Below are 23,704 nucleotides of genomic sequence, written 5' to 3' on the forward strand. Positions count from 1 at the left end.
GAAAGTTGTACTGATAATATTGGTTGGGCTTGGTAGAGTAATACCTTAATATCTTGGTATTTATGTCCAAACATCACATTGGGGGTTGGAATGCTAACTTCAAGGAAAGTTTTGCTGTCTCTCCCATTGTGTAATGCATTCTATTATTTCTTGCTGCTTTTCTGTTTTTATTTATTAATTTTATTTATTTTTCTTGTGAGCAACCACCCTCTCACATATAATTGCAGACAATGAAAAGTAGTAAAGATATGGAACATTGTGGGCTGAATCACCCACATCTGCTCAGTTTGTTTTTAATAGATTGGGGTTGGTGGAGTTGAGGTTAAACTGGATAGATGGTGCACCCCAACATAATTAGTTTTCACTTTTACCAGTACCTCTAAAACCCATGGCATTTTACGTGACTACCCATTTTATAGTTTGTGCCCTGGTGTTGGATGTTTGTATCGTGGCTAAGATTTTTTTTCTTCTCTCTCATGAATTTACATTTAATTATATGTATGTATAACATTTAAAATTATAGACTAAAGTAGTGTGCTACTATTAGGTTTATAACAGGTAACTATACAAATTTGGATGCCTTGGCTCAAGGTTTGGTAGTTTATAACACTAATAGTAATATTAGAATTACCCTAAGTTGCAGTGAATACTACACAGATGCAGAGAATTAAAACTGATTACCTCAAGTCCAGATTCTAATGTTTGTGTTACCTATTTTTAAGTGAGTGTATTTTTCAATGTGAAAGTTAACATAAATGTATTAGCTTTCTTTCTTTTATCAGTGCTTCACAAAATATTGAGATAATACTTACAAAAACTACACAACCCATTATATAAACCAACAACCAGAGTATGACTGGAAAGACGGAATACCATAGTTTATGTAATACTATCTGACTATTCCTTATAAGATTTTATTCACAATTACATCTAAATAAACGCTTAATAAAAAATAATTATACTAACAATGTGTATAAAGACTGTTTGTCCTTCTAGTTTTCATGAAAACAACATTTTTTGTTTATATTTGTCATCTCTTGTAAGTTGTTTTTTTTATTATAATTTATACTTCTGTATTTTATGTTAAATCTTTTTGAGAAAGCTTTATATAGTGAACCATGTGAAGAAACTAGTTCTCGAAGAAATATTCCTAGATGGTCAAATGTCTGATCCTACCATTTATTAACTGTGATTCTATGGTGAAGGGCAAATGCAAGAAGGTATAACTTTTCTTATAAAATGCTTTGAAATTTTTGACTGCTTAAAAATTCTCATCTAGGAGGATAAAACATAGATAATATTATATCATAGTGTCATCCATTGGGTTGCAAACACATTTTACATTGTTTTTGATATACACAGTCACAGTTGTTTGTTATGTAATATGATATTATCCTTGACTTACTCTATAATTATATTTTCAGTTCTGTCCGTTAGGGTGCTGCTCGACTCGCAAGCTGCGGGTTCGATTCTCCATTTCACCAAACATGTTCAACCTTTCAGGGTAGGGTTGTTATAATGTCACAGTCGAACCAACTACTCCCTAATAACAAAGTAGACCAAACATTGGTGGTGGGAGTGATATCTAGCAGCCTCCTTTCTATTTTTACTGCTAGAAATTAATTATATAATTAAAAATTATAGGAATAACATATTTGGAGAATGCCTGTCCTTTTTCTAGTATTTCACAAAAATAACATTTTTATGTGGATTTCATCATCTCTTGTAAGTTGTCTTTCATTATAATTTTGACTTGTATATATTTTTTGTTCAAATGCTCTTGATAAAAAACATTTGGTTCTCAATGAAATAATCTTACTTTGTCAAATGTCTGACCCTGTTGTTTATTAATTGTGTGACAAAAACAATTAATTTTACGATGAAGGACACATTCATGAAGGTATAATTTTTTATTAAAAATACTTATACATTTTGACTAAGCTTTTAAAACTCTTGTCAAAGGTTAAAATCATCAATAATATTTTATCATAAGGGTGTACAATATAATGCATATTGTTTATTAAAATTCATTTAAATTTCTATGTATATTTTGTTTGCCTTTTTAACCTTAATTGATTTTTTTTGCAAGAAGATGTGGACACTTCTTTTACAGCAAAAACAAATTTTACCAAATTGTTTATTTATTGTTAAGTGCAAAACTATATAATGGGATATTTGCACTATTTCTGTCAGTACGTTTGAACCATGAATTTTAGCTTCATAAACTGTCAAGAAGTTTGATAGAAAACCACTGGAAGTGGGAGGGGATACTGGAATGGAGTAATCTGATGGGAAATAGTAAATACACATTCATTGATTAATAACTTTACTTTTACAACTACATGAATAATGAATTTAATTGTGAAATATGGCCATAGGATACTGATTTAACATTGAGATTAATATAAACTATTACTGTACAACATGTTTACAACTTACCTTTTACAGGCATAAGATGGTTAGGGCACTTGACTTGCAATTTGAGGATCATGGGCTCAAATCACCATTCTAACAAACATGTGTACTCTTTCAGCTGTGGGGGTATTATAATAGTATTGTCAATCCCACTATTCATTGGTAAAAAAGTAGCCCAGCAGTTGGTGATGGTTGTGACTAGCTGTCTTCTCTGTAGTTTTACACTGCTAACTTAGAGATGGGTAGTGCAGATAATCTTGGTGTAGCTTTGTGCTAAATTCAAAACAAACAAACAAGCATTATCATGAAGACCTTATATTAACGAATAATGCAAACACTGTGAAAAGAAAGAAACATAAGATAATAAGTACAACCAACCTGAAGTGCAACAGAACAGAATAAAAGATGAAGCAATGCTGAAGAAAAACTAATTTGGTCCGACATTTGTTTTTTGAATTTCACATAAAGCTACACAAGGGCTATCTGCTAGTGTAACCATTAGTGGTCTGTACTTCTGAAAAAGTGAATGTTACTGCGTGTTAATAGAATATTTTTAATAAATAATTTGTGGATAGATGTTTACTTGCTTGTTAAAATTTTTATCAAGGTGTTTATATTATTTTTCACTGATCACTTTTATTTATAATATCTGAAGAAATTCTACCAAACAATTTTGAAGAATGTGTTTTTGTGCACTCTGCAATGTTAATGAACATATTCATAAGGAGTTTTTGTAATGATAAGTTGCAAGTCATATAGTTTAATAAATGTAGAGAACTTGGATGATTCACAATATCTGTATAATACTTCTCAATGGTACATATGTATTTTTCATTTTCATAATTTTAGAACTTCTCTCATGAGGTTTTACAAAACAAATTGTAATTTTCATTCAAGCTTTCAAGATTTGACTGAAGGAACTTACTTAAAAAGTGGCAATAACATGTAAATTCAAATTATGTACAAGTGGTTAAGGTTTAGGGGAAAAAAATCAATTTTGCTTTCCCATAGGGAAATAACAAGAGCTTTGGAAAGATGTAAGATTGGCTTAAAGTCTTCATGGGTAATTTAATAGTACAGTTTATTCAGGATTATCCGAGAAAGGTTTTGGTTTGATTAGAATTAAGCACAAAGCTATACAATGGGCTATCTGTGCTCTGCCTACCACAGGTATCAAAACCCAGTTTGTAATATTATAAGTCCACTGTGCCACTGAGGGGAAATTGTGAGAAAAGTTAAAAAATCCCAAATTATGGATCTTAATAAAAGAATAACCAAAAGTGTGTAGGAAATATACGTTAGTTCAGAGAAGATCAACCAAGAAAAATATATTGAAGTTCCAAATTATACACGTTAGTTAAAGACATATCCAATAGTTATCTGGAAAAGCTTTATGTGCTGTACACTAATTCAGGACTAACCAATGAAATCCAAAAATTTTCAAAGTTATATAGACATTAATATAAAATTAACAAAAGTAGATTTGAAAGTAGTAACTTAAATATATTAATTGAAAACTATTGAAATCCAGTTGAAAACTTAAGCCATATTTGCTTCTTTGGGATCAACTGAAAATAAAATTTGAAAAATCACAGATTAGGTACTTTAGTCTAAGACCAAATGAAGCAACTTGGAGTAACTTTGAGTTGTATTTGTCAGTTCTGGATTACCTGAGACTGATTGATTAAAACTGAAATTATTTTCTCTGTAAAACTTTCTAATTCAGTATATATATGTTTATCAATTTTTATCATATTTCAATTTTAAACGAGTAAATATATTTTGGGTACAGTTAGCTTTGTTTGAATACCTTCACATCCACTGATGAGAGATGCTGACCATTAGCATTTGGAAAGAAATTGTAAATTTTTTTCTTGAAGTAAAGACTTAAAAAAACAAATTGCATAAAATATCAGAAGGTCTATAGTTGTAGTTGAAAAAAGGTTATACAGTTAACTTGGTTTAACATGCCAAACTGAATTAAATATATATTTAACAGAACCCATTAACAAGAACATTGAAATAATGAGTAGAATATGACGATAACAGGTTATGTAAGAATCATTGCATATGGCAATTTGTTGTGATCAAACTGGAAAACATGTAAAGAATATTGGCAAAACACTTAATGCTTGTTCACAAATATCCATTAGATAACAACAAATTTATTAGTTTAAAATCATATTCCTTCCCATCTTCAGTTACATTTGTTAAGACGTAACTGAATTTTTCAGTGCAATAATGTAAAAAGTCAACATTGTTATCTCTTATCACCATAACCAGATGAAACAGTGGAAAGAAGAACAAGGAGAGAAAAATGGGACATTAAAAGAAGATTTATAGAAGAAAGAGACAGGAAATTAAAGGAAACTTTTAGAAAATCAAAAGAAGATAAAGAGCTAAAGGAGAGGAATTGAAGTAAAAAAATTACAAAAATGGGATGCAAGACTTGGAAAACAATTGAAAATAAATATGTTTGAAAACAAAGTTGAAATCGCTATCAGAAATGTGCATAAGGTTCATAGCAGCAAAACTGAAACAGTTTAGAAATACACCAATGAAGTGCAAAAATATTGTAACAGAATTAAAAAGTAAAAAAGATATCTAAAAAGTATAGAGAGATTGTAATAACAAATTTGAAGGACAACAAAAGGATATTTATGAATTACAAAAGTAAGGATAAAAGAACATTGACACTAGGATAAAACATCTGGAAAATGAATAGGCAAATTTAGTAATTACGCTAACTACCCTTCCATTTGCATCTGCTTAAAAATTGTAGCATCAAACACCATTAACTATGAAATATAAAATGGGATGGCCCATTTGGTCTACACCTGTTACCACTACTGCTGTGCCACCTGCAAGTAATTAACAGATTGTGATGTAGAAGTACCATGGGAAGCATATCAGACTCTTTTCTAAATATTTTCTATAGTGAATAGATGGAGTAGTGAACAAGCCCTTCATTTTTCTACTAGCCTTGTTAACAAAGCAGTCTTCCATCTCAGAGTCAAAGAACTGTTGGTGGCACTTTATCAAACAGATTTGGGGCAGCATACCACAAGGAAGTTTTCAAAGTAAAGTCTAGGTCAGGGCAAGATTGGAAGAAGAGACATTAACTGAATGTGCTGTAGAATATGTGAAAAAGGCTTGTCAAAGTATCTCATTCAGAGGCTCCACATGAAATGATAGGTTCATTAGAACATTATTAATTCATAGATGTTATAAAAGATGTGGATATATGAATTAGATTAAACAAAGTTGACTACATTTTTATCATGCACCCCACCTCAAGGGCAATTTTAACACTGAATTAAACAAATTATTGTTGCAAAGTTCTTTCGTTGACAGGTTCTTTTATATAGTTAAAAATTCAGTGTATAGTCTACATATCAATAATAGTTTAATTTGTTTCTTCCTTTGACACTTCTACAAAAACACTGTAAACTTCTTGTAGGTCTACGTTATAAATTACATAAACATAAAAAACTTACTTGTTCAAAGTAATTGCTATAACTAAGACACTGAGTGATTCACTATATTGAAATAAGTACTTACTATCTTCGTGACTGTCTTTCGCTTCACTTTCTAAATAACCGAACGATACCTCACAGAGCGTCATAATCGTAATCTGTTTGACTTTCCTACAAAATATTTACGTGACCAGCTTTGAACTTTTCTGGAATTTTACACCCTATAGTTGGCAAATTATACCATTAAAAATGTACCTTGGAACACAGTTATAGAAAGTAAATTTGCAACCGTTTTACCATACATTACGTAAAAAATGTTTTATTTATTTAATTTTATGCATAAAAATAAACAATTAGTGGCCACGATCGATTTTTTGTTTATTTCAGACTGTTTCAAACGAAAGAACTGTTGTCTATGAATTTCTTGAATATTTATAAGCACACTAATAACACTAATTTGACTTCCTGATAAAATTGAATTTAACCAATCTTTAATCTATCACAGTTTCTCAACTTCAGTTATCATGGTGTGATGTAATTGCCTATATCTCAACTTCGAAACAACTTTTTATTAAAGTTCTTTATATGCTCTTTAAATAGTAGTTAGCAATATAAATAAATCTTCTTTAAATCAGCGGAGATTTGCGTGGATATCGTAACAATATGATAAGAACTGCTTAGTTTTAATGTACGTCACTACGATGAAAAGACTTCTGTTACGATCAAATGTTTATAAAGTTATCTTAATGTTTGTTTGAATTTCGCGCAAAGCTACTCGGGGGCTATCTGCGCTAGCCGTCCCTAATTTAGCAGCTAGTCATCACCACCCACAGCCAACTCTTGGGCTACTCTTTTACCAACGAATATTAGGATTGACTGAAACTTTATAACGCCCCCACGGCTAAAAGGGCGAGCATATTTGGTGCGATTGGGATTCGAACCTGCCATCCTCAGATTACCAGTCGAACTCCTTAACACGCTTGGCCATGCCAGGACAGTTATCTTAATCATTTTTGCTTTATTTGAGTTATAATATTTTAGTATGACAGGAAAAGTAATATTTTTCGATTCATAATATAATCTCTAGTTTTAAAAAATAAAAAAAATGTAGGAAAAATTTAGAATCACTAATTAAAACCTACATCAAAGATAAGCGTTTGAAAACTTTTGAAAGATATCACAATGAAATATTTTCTTATCTAAAAGTTACAAATTCACGCAAGTATCGTATATAAAAATAAAATGTTATTTACAGAAGCAAAATAATCTATAGAATATTTTTAAGTTTCAGTCTGTCTTTTTAAATAATTTAGACCATTCCATCTGTCGTAGTTTAGATAAAGAGTTCATTTGTTTAGAAACTAATTCATGAATTAATGGATTTATTGATGAGAAACCTTGCAACATGTTGATCAGTACTATAGCTAGGACTACAATTGTTCGATCCGAATTAAAGGATAGAAATTGTCTCCAAAGATAAAAGAAGATGAAATTGATGCACATAACAGATGGCCATGACGTTTTAACAAGAGGAAGGCTGGAGGCCACCATCTATGTTGGGAGCTTCGCTACACCATATGATGTTTTGACAATTTACATTGAAGAAGAGTGGATGTCACGGATAAAATTCATGCAGAAATATGGCCGGACAACTCCCAGTTGCAAAACAATTGAGATTCTAGAAGAAATATAACTTGTGAAATTGTGTTGGTATTTTCTTATAGCAAAGCCACATTGAGCTATCTTCTGAGTCCAAAGAGGGGAATCGAACCCCTAATTTCAGCGTTGTAAATCCATAAACTCACCATTGGCTTGTGAAAGAATAAGGAATAATAGAACCACGTACTAGTCTTTGGACATCACTTATTGTACTTAAGCCACTAGATTCTGTAGGAACACCAAAAGAATAATGACATCAGAAAGAGAAGGATGCCTAAGTGGATAAAATATCCAAATTAGTGTGGTTTTCAACGTTGAATCTAGAGAGTAGATACTGCCGAATTGAATTTAAGGAAGAAGTACAGATACAAACAAGAAATAGATTGAAGAAATTTGTTGAAACCATTTTGGTTACCTAATACGCTTGTTACATTTCAACAACTAATGAAGGAACGTGTCGTCTCTTGTCAACCCTGGAATGTTTTACCAAACTACTTGGATGACATAATCACCAAAGGAAAGACCTTTGGTGATGCTTATGGTGAATTAAAGAAAATACTGTATCAGTTGAGGACAGAAAAGCTTAAGCTGAATCCCAAGAAATGTTCTGTTCACATATATGATCCTGGGACACATACTCTATAAAAATGAGTGTCTACAAACCTAAATAAGAGTGAATCTATTCACAGTTGGCCAGTATTATACGCCTTATGTGAAATAAGAGTATTACTTGCCCTGTAATCTCACTATCATTCATTACTTTGTAAAATCATTCTCTTACACAGCTCGTCCTTTAAAATCTAAACAACTTTTGTTGGAATGTTGATTGTGACAAATCATTAAAAATTAAAGAAATAACCACGTATTAATCCTGTATTAACATAAACTAATTTAGACTACTAGCAGTAGGAACAGATGTCAATGATTATACAGTGGAAGCAGTATTATCAAAAATACAACACTGCAAAAATATGGGGTTGCCTGCGATAGCAAGCCAGTGAATGCTGCAGAAAGGAAGAAACTTACAATCTCGAAGGGGATTCCATATGATTTGTGCCTAGAATCATTTCCATAATTGTTCATGTGGACAAAGGTTTACACTTCTGCAACATTAATGTAGCTGATAAATTTCTGCAATCTGAAAGGCCGGATAGTAAGGGGGCTCTTAAAACTTAAGGAGAACAACATTAACATCTTTGCTTTTGACTAAACCATGGAAATACTGGTGCATTATCATGATGTGGCCAGTTGATTAAGGCGCTCGACTCGTAATCTGAAGGTCGTGGGTTCGAAATCCCGTCACACCAAACGTGCTCGCCCTTTCAGCCGTAGGGGTATTATAATGTTACAGTCAATCCCACTATTCGTTGGTAAAGGAGTAGCTCAAGAGTTGGCGGTGGGTGGTGATGATTAGCTACTTTCCCTCTAGTCTTACACTGCTAAATTAGGGACAGCTAGCGCAGATAGCTCTCATGTAGCTTTGCGCGAAATTCAAAACAAACAAGCATTATCATGAAGACCTTGTATTAACGAATAATGCAAACACTGTGAAAAGAAAGAAACATATGATAATAAATACAACCAACCTGAAGTGCAACAGAACAGAATAAAAGATGAAACGATGCTGAAGAAAAACTAATGTGGTCTGACATTTGTTTGTTTGTTTGTTATTGGTGTACATGGGTGAACTATGCTGTGTGCGAAAATATTCATTTGAAGAAATAACATGTAAAGTTACAACAGCATTTTCTTAGAGTGATATTTGAGATAGTTGCTACTGAGGTGCTTATGCTTAGTCCTCTACCATACAGCAGTAGTCGAAATGACTTGAAACACATGCCATTTGTATTCATAAAGAAGAAACTCTAACAAGAAAGATTATAAATGAATTTGTTCAAGATTAAGGATGCATATGTAAATTTACTCAGAGCATAGATAAAAATTTTGATAAGTTTCATTTGTGAAGGTGTACCAAATCCGTGGGATAAAAAAGCCTTGTGCAATGGTCCTTCATTCTTCCTATGATGGAATGGGATGTACATGCAATTTTAACCTCATAATTCAGTTACTCATTTATGTTGAAAAACATCAGTAAACGTGGAATAAAGAAGTTTCTTCTTTTCAATCACAAGTTATTTTATCAGAGGTTCATTAAACTACAGACAAAACACTACCATTATAAATATTTGAAAAATAACTCAAATTGCCATTGGACCTTCTAAACTCTGTATAATCATTCAGCACAGTCTTAGCAGAGTCTGCAAAGAGCTTAAGAAATACCTTCGATCTCAAAATTAACCAAGAACGGCTTCAGTGAGATGAAAAGTCCTTATGATGTGTACACAGACGAGGTCAAATTTCACTGTGGTGATATGGAATGCTGTACAGTCTATACCACAAGAGAAATCAAAATTAAATAAGCGTCGGAAAGGATCCTATAATGTAGACAAAAGAATTAATAATGTGGTTTGTAGAATCCAGAGGGATGTGATGCAAACCAAAGGTCAGCTTCTGTGATCGTTTTTGGATGTACGTCGTTGAAAATATGATTAACTCATTAACTTTAGAGAAGCATATTGTAGTCATAAGTTAGCTTGCTGAAGAGCCCAAGGTTCTTGTAGGAACACTTTCAAGAAAAGACACTAACCATTATTCCAGTGAGAAAACTGTGTATTGTACGCTTTGGGTGTTACACGCCTTTATTGAAGAAGTGTTTTGCTCAGTACCAAAACTTATCAAATCAGCTATGCTACATATCGCACCAACTTTCGATTAACAAACTATGCTTTGTCAACTTCGGCGCTATACACTACTGAACAATAGTCATAATAATTACGTAGTAAAAAATGGTTGGTTTTGTAGTTAAGCATAAAGCTACACAAGGGCTATCTGTGCTCTGCCCACCACGTGTATCGAAACCCGGTTTCTGTCGTTGTAAGTCCGCAAATGTATCGCTGTGCCACTAGTAGGTAATGAAAACATAACAGGTCCAACATTAAATATTAGTTAATCATCAGTGAAAATTTAATGGAAACAACAACTGCACAGTATATGCAATTGCTGTAATGATAAGAAAATAAGAGAAAAAAAGACGTAATCATTGAAACAATAAATACTGGCAAATTACTAGTTAAATATCCACAGGAAATGACAATTACATAAATATTTCCCGACCTTGATTTGAACAACCATTTAGAGTTTTTAAGAACATTTAACTTTTATTGCCATCTGTGCAGCTAATTCAGAAGCCCTTTAAAACTCTTTTGTTTCCTGTATGGTGGGCGAACTAAAAAAGATACTTATGCAAAATATATCAAAGTAGTACGTGTTACGTATAGTAGATACATTGAATATATACATTTTTGGTCAAATTTCGCTAAAAGCAAGTCGAGGATTATCTCGACTGTTACTGCCCCTAACTTAGTGGCAGACAAGAGGGTATGCATATAGTCAACACCACTCACCGCCAAGTTTTGTACTACTGTTTTAACAATGAAAACAGAAAGGGGTAACATGTTTGGTCACTGGATCCAAACTCATGGCCAACAGGTTGCAAGTCAAGTGCCTCAACCATGCAGTGAATGTAAACAGAATAAGAAAACTTTAGTGATTTATTATACACATAGCTGCCACGATAATGAGACATAGGTTTTAAGTTACGCAACTTGAGTTCTCACCTGTGCTTATTTTCAAATTGCAGTGGTATTCTATATTTCTTTACGAAATTAGTTATTTGCAAGTAAAAATAAACTAAATAATAAGGTAAAATAATAAAAAGTAAAAGAAAAAGCATTTTGAATCACATGGAATAGTATTCACTCCCTTTCAATACACTTTTTATTTCCCACAGTTCTCCGTTGAATGACGTCAGCATGACGCTAGGATAGGGGGAATGCGCCATTTTGAAAATTTCTTGTCTAGAGCGGATGGGATTGAATGCAGTTTCTGAATATTATACTTTTAATTTTTAAAAATCATTTATCAGATATATCTCCCGCTCACCAGAAAACATTTTTAAACAATTATGTCAGGTAAAAGAGAGTTACCCTTTTTATGCAACGGTAGAGTAATTCTGTAAAATTTAATTCAACTTTTAGTACGCTTTTTTCATATCCTATTAGTATTACTACTGTTGCTATTAGTATTAATAGGCTTATATTTCTATTTTTAGTCTTTATACAATAGTATACTTTTGTAGGTAGGTAAAGGCACAGTGACAAGGTTTTAATAAAATTTAAATTTAAGTGAGTTAAGCTAGATAATTAGTCCTTTTTTAAAAATATTTTATAGGAAATGGAGAAATACAGTGGTGTTTTTCTCAGGTCAAAGGGACATCAGATGACGATGTAACTGAAGGTAAGTGGAATTTTTTAATTGTAAATTTAAAATTCACAGAGGAATTAAAGAAATTTAAAAGTAAGTCAGCATTTCATTATTATTTATCTTCCATCTTTATAACGAATCAACTTCTCAACCTAATGTGTGTTAACGTTAGGACATCAAGGTGGTGTTTGTTCCATCTGAGCCATCCCATTCAAATTAAACAGGAAAAAAACAACAACTCGAAGTTAGACATTATCATTCAAATACTTATCAAACCATCACTTAAAATTCCTATAGATTTACTGCACCCACAAGATCCAAGGCTCAGGTACTATTTTTTTTTCTGTATCTAATCCTGATCTGCAACATTAAAATTCTTATCCGTATTCTTCTAAAGTGCCTTCACATTTGCAGCTTTTAAGTTCTACTGGTACCACACCTGAAGATTAACTATTTCATAGACAATCACTTTATCAGAAAAATATCTTCCTTGCTTAACCAATTATGGTCCAGCAAGATGACTTGATGTTAACCATGTTTGTATTCTTCTAAAATTTAAAATGATTTAGGTTTTATATATACATGTGAAAGAACCAAAAGCATTTTAAATCCTCCACATGTGATATTTTATAAGACCTAGCAACCTACAACAGGCAGCAAACAAGTACAAAGGTTGTAACTAGAAGAAATCATTGCAAGCTTTACTTTGCTTATTATGCTATGTTTTAAGAAAAATAAATTTAAGAACTTATATATATATATATAGCTAAAATTTATATGTGTTATTAGAACTGAAATCTGACTGTTTTTCACAAAATACTAGTCCATTAAAACATAGCCAAAACAGGTCACTTTGTAAAGGTCAGTTTTATATTTTTGGATACTGTGACATAAGTATATGTGTGCTTTGTTTTTGTAACTTCTGATGTGTTAGTCAGGCACTTTGGAAGGGTCAATGTGATATATATATATATATATATATAAATGTGCAATATAATGACATTTCAGCTCTTTAGACTAAACATTTGTATTCATGTTATAGTTTGTAGTCACACTAAAAAGAAAAAAAGAAAATTGATATTTATATCCCAATTTTTTTATGAAGGTTGTGAAGTGACTCAAACCAATCCAAACTGTACAGAGATACTGTAATGAAAATAACAAATATAAGGGTTTTTGTAAAAACTATTTGATAATTATCTGGAGGTTATAAAGATTTCACATTTGAAATTTGAAAATGTTTTGATGCATAAAAAATATTTTTGATCTTAAAACCAAAATTACTTTGCATGTTGGATTTTCCTGAAAGAAAACAATTTACAGGAAAATATTTAATTAAAAATCTGTTAGTTTGCATTTGATAGCTTTGTAATGTTTACCAATAACCTGCAGAACTTTGTAAAGCAATGCATACTTTTTGAAATAATCATAGTATAATTACATTTGAAGTTAGGAGCTAGATGGATTCCTGCTCAACTTGTAAAACAAAGTGTTAAGGCTAGGTTATTACTATACTAGGCTGCTTTTATTGTGTGTTTTTTCTTATTTGTGAGTTTCTCTCTAAGGTTATTAAGATTTTATGTACCATACCATTTAAAAAGTTCCTTAAATATGTTACAAAACTATGTTTGTTTCATCAACAGTTCAGTAGTTATACAGTACTTGTATGGAAACTTTCAGAGAAATCTAATGAACACTGTATCTCAAGATGGCAGGTATGGGTGTTAAAACTTTTATTAAAATAGAAAAAAAACATTTTGACCCTCTTAGGGCATCTTCAGGTAAACAAATTGAGTTTGCATCTGACTGTTGCTGGGCTTGTCTTAGAGATGAGAGTGCAAATGGGTACATAGCATACACAGCATAGTATGTAAAAACTACACTGACAAACACAACACCAATGTTGTTTATAAATTACAATGCAACAACTGTTATGACTTCTATATTGGAGAAACAAGCAGAAAAATGGAAATCAGATTCAAAGAACAAAAAAAAACACCTTCACACATTTCAACACTGTAATTCAAATAAACACAACATAACCATAGAAAACACCTAGATACTAAATAGAGAAACAAACATAACCAAATGCAAAATCAAAGAAGCTTTGCTTATACAGCAACTAAAAACAGTGTTAAGGAACACCTATGTACCTATACTAATTAATAACCTAACATATACTGCAATGCCTACTATAATTTCCTTATCTATTTACACTTGTCTCTAAGATGCTCCCAGCAACAGTCAGTTACCAACTCTGTGTTAACCTGAAGATCACCTAAGAAGGTCGAATCATTGTTCTCTATTTTAAAAAGTGTTAATACCCATACCAGTCATTTTGAGATACATTATTATTTCAATTAGTATTTGTTGTTATGAATCTAGTGAACACTTAATAGTATCGTCAGCTTCTTTCAGGTTTCACCATATTTTGTGTATATACTACATTTTCACACACAACAATTTAACTTTAAGGTAAGTTAATCATAAATTATTAAATCTGAAAATAATTTCCTTAGGTTTTTTATATTTTTTAAATATTTTTGCACTATAAATTCTTTATATATTCTAACTTTTTATCAAGAATTTTAACTAAATATTTTAAATTGTTATTTTGTGACATTTAGTGTAATTCATGAACTGAGATTCAAACAACATTCAAATACTCATTTGTGCACATCCCCGAGAAGTTTTACATTTAAAAATTTGTTAAATTGAAAACATTTTTCTTCTTTTCCCAAGAATTTTGGCTAAGAACACATGACCTGTTGAAAATCTGAGCTATTTTTTTATTTTCAAACATTGTGGTCATTTTTTCTTGCCAGCTTTTGTATAAAATTTTAGTTGCTTTGATCATTTACTAATGAAATGCAGATTTGAAAACAGCTACAGAAAAAGTCCAAATAGAGTAAGAATTTTTTTTTATATAGTTAAATAGTATGAATAGTGGTTTGAGAAGAATCTTTTGGTTTTGTAGGAGAGTTTCTAAGAGTAAAGGTGTTTGTGTGTTAGATAGATTGGTTACCTGGCAATCCAGTAATTTCTAATTGTAATTGTGATGTACTTCGAGTAAAAACATTGTTTCTATTATCAGTAGTAGTAAAATGTTTATTATTTGGTTATTAGTTTAATGTATATAGAGCATTGGGGGATTATTACATATATGAGAAACAAAAAAGGTAATGAACATGTTTTTGTTTTGAAATTGGAGATTTGCCAAATAGTGAAAGCAAAATGTTTTACTGCTGCTGTAATTTTTTTGGCAACTGAAAAAATGTGAGATTTGACTTAAATTTTTCTTTTAGTTGTGTATATGAGAGTAGTGAATTAGTTTATTGTGGGTAATTACCCCTTTTGCTATGGGCATGGTATAATAATATACACAAGTTCATTTACATGTTTGCAAATGTTAAGTACTTGCACCATAACTTTTGATAAAGGATGTGTATTTTTACAAAAGTTGGTAGATATTTATTAAAGATTAAAAGTATTTTATATAAAAAAATCAGATTTTTAATGAAATATTTTCACTAAAGATTTGTGAAAATATTGAGTCTGTTTTGTTATTAGTCTGAGTGCAAAGTAATTTTGTGTTATGATTAAGAAAAATATTCGTCATCCCAAAAATTTCAAATATTATTTGTATAATCTAAAAAATCTCCTAAATACATTTCAAATGTTTGTTTTCAGTTAGACTTTTTAATTTTTTCTGTACTCTTAACTATATGAGGTCTGTCACCTAACCATCGTTGTAACCATTATAAAAAAAAGGAAAATATAAATTATGCATTTTTGTGTTAGAATGATTATATATTATAATATGAAAATACAAATGTTCAGTTTAAGTTGCTTGAGTTTCAAAATGCTGGCTAACATTACATAACTTGTTTTGACGAGGTGCATGTGCACTCGTTACATCTCTATCTAGTAATACACAACTGACCTTTACTCTTCCCTGTCTTACTGTGTTTTAGTGGACTAGTATTTTGTAATATAGAGTCACATTTCCGATATTATACATTATATATATATATATATATATATATATATATATATATATATATATTGATTATTACTATTTAGAAATAAATTTACATTTTTTTCAAATATATAACAATAAATCAAGAAGTAAAGCAAACTGTTATCTCTTCTCACTATTACCTTTGAACTTGGTTGTTGCTGGACATAGGTTGCTAAGCCTTTAAAAATTTTGAACGTGGAGGATATCAAGCAAAATTTTTTTCATAATATTTATATATATAGTTGAATAACCAAAAATAATAAATAATTATACTGGTACCATAGAAATCCAGTATAATTTTATTAAGATTAGAAACCAAGCTGTAATTAGGTTTAAAAAAATATGACACTTTGAGCAGACTAAAGACAACCTACCTTCTTGAAATTTTGGTTTGAAAGAATAAAGTAGCCTTTCCACAATTCACAGATTAAACTGGCTGAGAAAACCACTAGCAGGACATTTCAAGCTGTTGATTGGTTATTAACATATCATATATTGAAGTATATGTGTATAAGGGACCATTTTCAAAAAATGGAAAGAGGTGAACAGGGCGGCTGTGTTTGATTCAGTGTGCAAACCATATCGCAGCAAAATGAAAAGATACGAGGTTTTATATTATATTCTAGTTTGTCACTATTAGTAAATCAAGTTCTTAATTTCTACGAAACTATCATCTTAGTATTTTGAAATCACAAACATCAAATTGTAAACAGTGCTACATTCAACATACCATGTTACTAAAAATTTATATTTAGGTGTGTTCTTTTAATATTTACTTTTAAATTAAGAAATACACTTATATATAATATTAAAGTTTGAATTATAACCTACAAGTTGATTCCATACTTATTGACATAAATTCATAAAATAGTTCAGTAACTTTTTGAATGCAAATCAACAAACTTGATGACATGGTCTTAGTCAATTTGACTGGCCACATGACCTGTCTGTGCTTGTTTGAAGTATTTATAGGTTTAATACGTTTAATTCTCAGTATGGTGTGTTTATGTTTACAAAATATGGCAGTCTTTCAGTTAACATTATAAGCTTTTCACATACAAAAAATCATTTTTATGAAGTATTCTTAATGAAATAAAAAATTTGTTCATGAATATATTGAGTATTTGTTTTGAATAGTTCTGTGTGCAAAGTAATTTTCATCTTAAGATTAAAAGTACTTTTTTGTCACCTCAAAACTTTCCTTCACATAATCCTTAAAATCTGAATAAATTTCAAACTTTTTTCCAGTAAAACTTTACATTTTATCTGTTATTTTTTCTACCCTACCTCAGAACATGATCAGTCAAGTAAACTTACCTTGTAACCACAAAAGAAGTATTGAAATATATCTATGTATTTGTATGTGTAATAAGCTAAAAAAATATATTTTACTAGTCCATGTGCAAAATGATTTTCATGTTTAGATTAAAAATACGATTCTCCTCAAAAGTCTCAAATTCATTTTGTCATCTCTAAAACATTCTAAATACAATTCAGATGTTTTTTTTCTATAAAACTATGTATTTGTTATATTTCTATTCTAACTCTGCACAAGGTTGGTCAATTTAACCAACCTTGTAAGCACCAAAAGGAAAACCTAAGTTATTCTTCCTTTCTTTATAGAATGACATAATGTTGTAACATGAAACTAAATTTGTTTATCATAAGTAGTTTTAAGCTATATATCTATTTGAGTATATATCTAATTGTAAGTAAACTTTATTTTTAATGCCCTTTTGATTGCTCTTTGAACCATGATGAACTGTTGTCTGCACCATTATAAGTTATAAGTCACACAAGGCACATAAAGATCATGCTACACTATTAAATGACATTACTTATGGGCTATTACAAGCTGCTCGTTTGTGTGCTTCATGAAAGCTTTTTATTATATTTTATTATTACTAATTTTACCTAATATAATGTTAACTAACTTAATAGATCCATACACCCTTCTGCAAATTAATTGAAACAAATGGTCATTTTGCAATATTTTCAGCATGGCAGCCAGTGTAGGCTTGTTGGACCTGCTAATTTCCTTTAATAGTCAATTTTTCATGCAGATGGTGTCATTAGCTGTGTTTTGCAGCATGGTCGATCTGTTTTTGTGATATACGATGAAATTTTGAGGAATATTACGTCATTTGAAATTGCGTGAGAAGGGCAAGGAGACCAGTGAAAAAACAACTTCTTACCAACGTAATGAAGAAAAAGCAGTATCCATGGGGTCTGAAATACAAGAACTGGATGCAAGAACAATGGAGGAAGATGTTATTCAGTGACGAGACTCATTTCTTCGTACAGGGTCAAAGAAGTCTGCATGTTTGCAGATCTCCAGGTGAGAAACTTCGAGAATCTCACATAAATCAGTTCGTAAAACATCCCTTGAAGAAGATGTTTTGGGGTTTTTTCAGCTACTACGACGTTGGAGGCTTGCATATCGTAGAAGATATGATGCGAGGACCACAGTACATTGAAGTTTTGCAGACAAGAGTCATTCCAGAATTGAAAAAGAGATTTCCAGATGGATCTGGCATTTTTCAGCAAGATCTGGCTCCATGCCACACATCGAAACTTGTGAAGAATTTTATGACTACAATGCGAATAAAGGTGCTGGACTGGCCTGGAAACTCTCCAGACTTAAATCCTGTTGAAAATTTTTGGGCGATTTGTAAAGAAAGACTTCGGGGAAAAGATTGTACTACGAAAGATAAGCTAATTGAGGCCATAATTGAGATGTGGTACAGCAATCCAAAAATTAGTAAAGATTGCAGTCAATTCATGGGCTTGATGCCAAAGTGGATTAATGATCTTCTGAAAAATAAAGGCGATCATATTATGTTTAATTTGTAAGTAATTTTTGGATTCTCAGAAATAAAATGCAAAAAATTGAAAAAAATCATAATTTTCCGTCTTGTTTCAATTAAATACACAAGGGTGTATTTTTATATTTTAGTTAGTTTATAATGTTAAATAAAGAATAAATGTGAAAAACAAGAAATAAGGTACCTTTCTCTTGCTGTCGATAATTGAGGACACTTAAGCTTACGTTTTTCTACTAATGTTAGTAATGTATTAATGAATTACATAATGCACAAAAGAACATAACTAAAAAGATGCAAGAAATAGACAATTTCCTCTAACTTAAAATTTTTCTCACTTTTTAAGTGTGTGATAGAGTCATTACAAATTCATCAAAGCTAGCCATAACTATTCCATGGAAATGAGGCTTGTACTTTGAGTGACACTGACAATTATCTGTCATTTGAAAGATGAAAACTTCAACTTTCTCTTGGTTACAGGTGATGTATAATTAACAAATAACGAAAATGAGAAAGTAACAGGTGGGGTTTGATTTTCTATTTGATAGCTTCTTAACCAAATTAAGTTTATAGCTATAAAAAATTATGGTTTGTAAGAGCAATGGTTATATCCTGTGTCTGTGACCTTAACATTTTCCACTGTTACAGTTGTGTGTATATAGGCATACTTCCTGGCTGTTTATATTTACCTGTCACAGTTTGCCACTTTAGATCCTGACTGGCTTGCCATTGTCAGGCTTTTTGTATGAGCCAAATTCTTTACTGTAGGTGTTTGACTTGTTGGAGATAAATTTCAACAATAAGCAAACAGCACATAGTCCACTTGTTTTAAAATAATGTATTAAAATGAATTTTTCAAACATATGTAGAAATATTTGCTATGCTGTTGGTTATCACAGTTTTATCTTGAGCTTTAAGTAACAGTCCCTTTTCAATAAGGTTCACACAATCTGGTTCAGTTACTTTAGTGCACAATTTGACAAGACATTATTTCTCTGTACTTTGTTATTGCCATACGCTCTGTTATACTTTCACTTTAGAAATCACCACAATATGTTCTTTATGGATAAACTTACAATTACACAATCTATATATATCTATCAAACTAAATTTTTGATGCACATTTATACTCCTACAGAGGCCTAGAATGTTTCAAACACTGCAAGATATTATAATGCATTAATACTCAATTGAAAATATAACTAGAAAACGTGGAAGGTTCTAGTAATAACAAAACAATTGAACTACACAATGTATGATTCATGAACAGTTAGGTAAAAAACTTGTAATAAAAGTCACTTCTAAAGAAAATTATAGTTAACACTTGTGCAATACTTAAATTCAAACATTTGTATTTAACACCACTACATACTTTCCACATCATTGGTCACTTGTGTAAGATGCCATGGACCAGCTGAATTCCTTCTCAGTCTGGATTGGTTCACCTTTTTTTATGCCAGTTCTGTTTCATCTCTCTCTCTCTTTTTGGGGGGGGGGTTTGTGTGTTTATGTGATTCTCAAGGGTCTTACATGCTGTCTATTTAAACCTCAGGTCATCTGTAACATCTCTCTTTTATGGTGTGTATTTTTTCACTCTCATCTTTGAGGGACACTACTTTGATATTTTTGCCTTGGACATTTCACTAATTATTTTTTATTGGGATAATTTTTTTCTCCCACCTCAACACTTGGGCTGTTTGGATTGATGATTTAATGCTTTCTCCACTCATCCTTTCATTACTTTCTCTTTTATATGATTGTTTAGACCATGATTATCTATTCTCTTTGGACAATTTTCTTTTATTTCACTTTTCTTTCATTCAAGGCAATCAGCATAATAGTTGTTTGCAATGGGATTCTTTTGCTTCTTGTGACTTGATGTCCTATTTTGATTATTTGAGTTGAATAATTGATTTGTTTTATTTACCTTTCAAGAGGAAGTGACTCCTGTATTTTTCTTCTGTTAATTCCTGTACAGCTACTCTTGACACTGGCTGTTGGTATACTTTAGTTGTAATGTTGCAGGTGAGGATGTGGATGATTTTGATATCTTTGTTTCATTATTCACACCACTTCACAGTTTCTTCTGCTTCTGCAGGGTTCTAGTTAACCCAAATTATCAAGTCCTATTTGAACATTAATTAGCTGGAATGCACAATATTTCACTTCCTGCCCACTGAATATGCCATGCAAATTGCTCCGTATATAAGGCAAGTACATTTCTTTGAACTTTGTATTATAAAATACAATTTTGAATTGGTGGTGGGTGGTGATAACTAGCTGCCTTCCCTCTAGTCTTACACTGGTAAACTAGGAACGGCTAGCACAGATAGCCCTCTTGTAGCTTTCCGTGAAATTCAAAAAACAAGCAAACTGCAGAGACCTATGAAAATATTTTCTTCCCAGCTATTTCTGGGCACGGTCTGGGTAGATTTTTCGGCGCCCAGGCCGTGAAAGTGGGTTTTCTCGGGGTACTCCCGCCCCCCCCCCCCAGCAAAAATCTCTGGCATCGGATCTGTAGGTCCCAGCCAAATCTCTGGCTGTTTATTTAGTCATAGTTCAACCAGCCATAGTATAGTAAATTTTAAATCCATTCGCCAGCTGCCAGTGTACTCCGTCCTCGGGCCAAGGTCTGGCCCACTTTGCTTCACTTATGCTGATCTTGACCAGTTCTCCCGTCTTGTCTCTTACTCACAAATACCCCGCTCCACCTTAAAAATATTAGAACAAAAGTAAATGAAGAAACCTATGGATATTCTAACAATTTATCACGAGAGGACATGAAGAGGAACTACAGCGTTCCTTACCAGCCCAGTTGGAGAGAGAATTTTTCTGATTTCTCTCTCTCTAAACTAAACCCCTGCCACGTTAGTTTGCGTTTTGCGTTGTATTATAACAAACTGAACAGCATAGAATTTGTACATAGCTGTCCTCAGTCAACTTTTGAAAGGTTTTATCAGTGACACTAAAATGCATGAAAATACCACATGATTAACCCTATCATGTCTGATAGGTTAGAGTTCTCACATCATATTGTTTTATGGTTACATTCATTGTCAGTAAAATCATCTTGAGGCATATTACAGTTTTTTGAAAGATGTGCAACCTTATGACAAAATTCTGGTTCACCTTATAATATTCTAGGCCTTGAGGCAAAGTATGATTAAAAATGTTTTAATTATGCAATTTAATACACAGCTAATACATAACTAACAAAAATATAATAGTAAGACCTAAATACAATTGAAACTATCTCTAACTACAATATTTAGGTATGAAATAACTGTTATAGTCCATCAAGCAGCCAACCATACTATAGTGAATTTCACATAATCCATGATGACAAGTGCATGCCACTTCAAAAATAACTGTGGTTAGATTATAGTGTAAAAATGACTTTTTTTCTAATCTCTATACACATGCTATTTAAACATTTGATGAAGGTTATGAAGTTCAAATAAATTTGTTGAAGGTGGTCATATCATCTGTTAGTGGTAGAAAAAAATATTTTACTTGTTTGTTTCAACTGTATTCATTCATAGTACTTTGAAATGAGCAACTCATGGTTTAGAATACCTCTACTCAACTACAGTTTTATTTTTGAAAATGCAGATGGCCAAAGTAGAAAGTTTATGTAATTTAGTCATGTGACAATATATCTGTAGTTTTAAGTGTTCTTTTAGGACATAAAACATGGATAAAATAAAACTTTAAATCATAACATATACTATTAATTTCATTTACATGTATTGATATTAAAGGTTCATAATGATGAAAAACCCACTTGAAGTAAAAATGTATTGTAAAGATGGCTAGTGTGGATGTCAGAACTTTCATTAAAATAAAACACACAACAGTATCTCAACTTTCTAAGGTCATCTTCAGGTTAACAAAGAGTTTGCAACTGATCATTGTCTATGGGACAAGAGAGTAAACTAATATGAGATTGTAGGGGAAGTTGCAGTTAGATGTTAGGTTATTAATTTATGTAGATATGTGTTCCTTTGTATTGGTTCAATTCGGTTCAAGTTGTTGTATAATAGGGCTTCTTTGATTGTGCATGTTTGTATTTTTTCCCCATATTTAGTATGTCAGTCTTTTCAATGATTATATTCTGCTTATTTGCTTTATAATTCTCAAAAATATGTGGTGTGTTTTTGTGTTATTTGAATCTGGTTTTCATTTTTCTGCTTGCTTCTTCAATATAAAAGTTGTGGCAGTTGTTGCATTGTATTTTATAAATAATGTTGGTGTTGTGTTTGTCAATGTATTTTTGATATAGTATGGACTTTAGTTTTGTTCCTGGTTTTTGGGACGTCAGCCTTATTAAGTACAAACATGCTTTGTGTTTCATTAAAAATTAAAAATGTTTTCATTTTTATGTGACTCAAAGTTTCTTTTTGTTGGAATGAAAAGGTCTACCAAAAACAAAAGAATGGTTCTTTCATTGAGTGATGAAGTGGACATTGTGAACAAGTTAAAAAAAAAGATGACTTTGGTAAAAAGCTAGCAGAAAATATTTTAAAATATGTGTCTAAGATACAGTTTTTTAATAGTGCCAAAATATCCAAGTTTTTGGTTATTTGGACCACCCTTTGTTCTAGTTAGTCCAAATAAACGAGATCCTGTATTATTTTATACAATATAAAGTACAGTGTAGAAACAAATTAATACATAGTGTTTGTTTTCTTACTTTCAAATGATTGGTGTTTGCAAATTTTAATGCTATTTAATTTATGATTTTGTTATTGATTATTAAAGATTAGTACATTTACATTTGTTATTTATTACAAGATTAAAAGGTTGGCATGATTGTGTTGATAACTAATTCTGTTCCATGAGAGTTAGCTTCATGATCAGAATTCCAGGTTTGAGACATGCCAGTGTTTGTCATAACAGCCACTAAAATACAAGTTCAGGAAAGTAAGTGGTGTAGTGTTACAAACATATACATATACGATGTAGAAAAAATAAATTTTTAATTAATT

At 31.4% G+C, this 23,704-nt stretch overlaps 1 protein-coding gene and 1 long non-coding RNA gene across 6 annotated transcripts in view; one reads left to right on the forward strand and one right to left on the reverse strand.

Annotated features, from left to right (window-relative positions):
- Positions 1-23,704, forward strand: part of LOC143229097 (protein phosphatase PP2A 55 kDa regulatory subunit-like) — a 96,605-nt gene that overhangs the window by 34,416 nt on the left and 38,485 nt on the right. For 2 of the 5 annotated variants that reach the window (XR_013015662.1, XM_076460922.1), the window contains exon 2: positions 11,841-11,906. Coding sequence is in view for 2 of the 5 variants with exons in the window: in XM_076460922.1 (XP_076317037.1) it covers positions 11,841-11,906 (66 nt within the window). In the remaining 3 variants the exon portion in view is untranslated. Of the gene's footprint in view, positions 1-11,424; positions 11,582-11,840; positions 11,907-23,704 lie in introns of those variants that run through there. The other 3 variants (XM_076460923.1, XR_013015663.1, XM_076460924.1) reach the window with 3 other exon arrangements.
- On the reverse strand, positions 1,896-6,302 carry LOC143229099 (uncharacterized). Its single transcript, XR_013015664.1, has 3 exons — positions 5,977-6,302; positions 2,440-2,688; positions 1,896-2,285 (listed from the first exon to the last, which is right to left on the reverse strand). It is a non-coding gene; the product is annotated as an uncharacterized LOC143229099 (long non-coding RNA).

This window comes from Tachypleus tridentatus, chromosome 10 (genome assembly GCF_004210375.1).
Source record: "Tachypleus tridentatus isolate NWPU-2018 chromosome 10, ASM421037v1, whole genome shotgun sequence".
Taxonomy (NCBI): domain Eukaryota; kingdom Metazoa; phylum Arthropoda; class Merostomata; order Xiphosura; family Limulidae; genus Tachypleus; species Tachypleus tridentatus.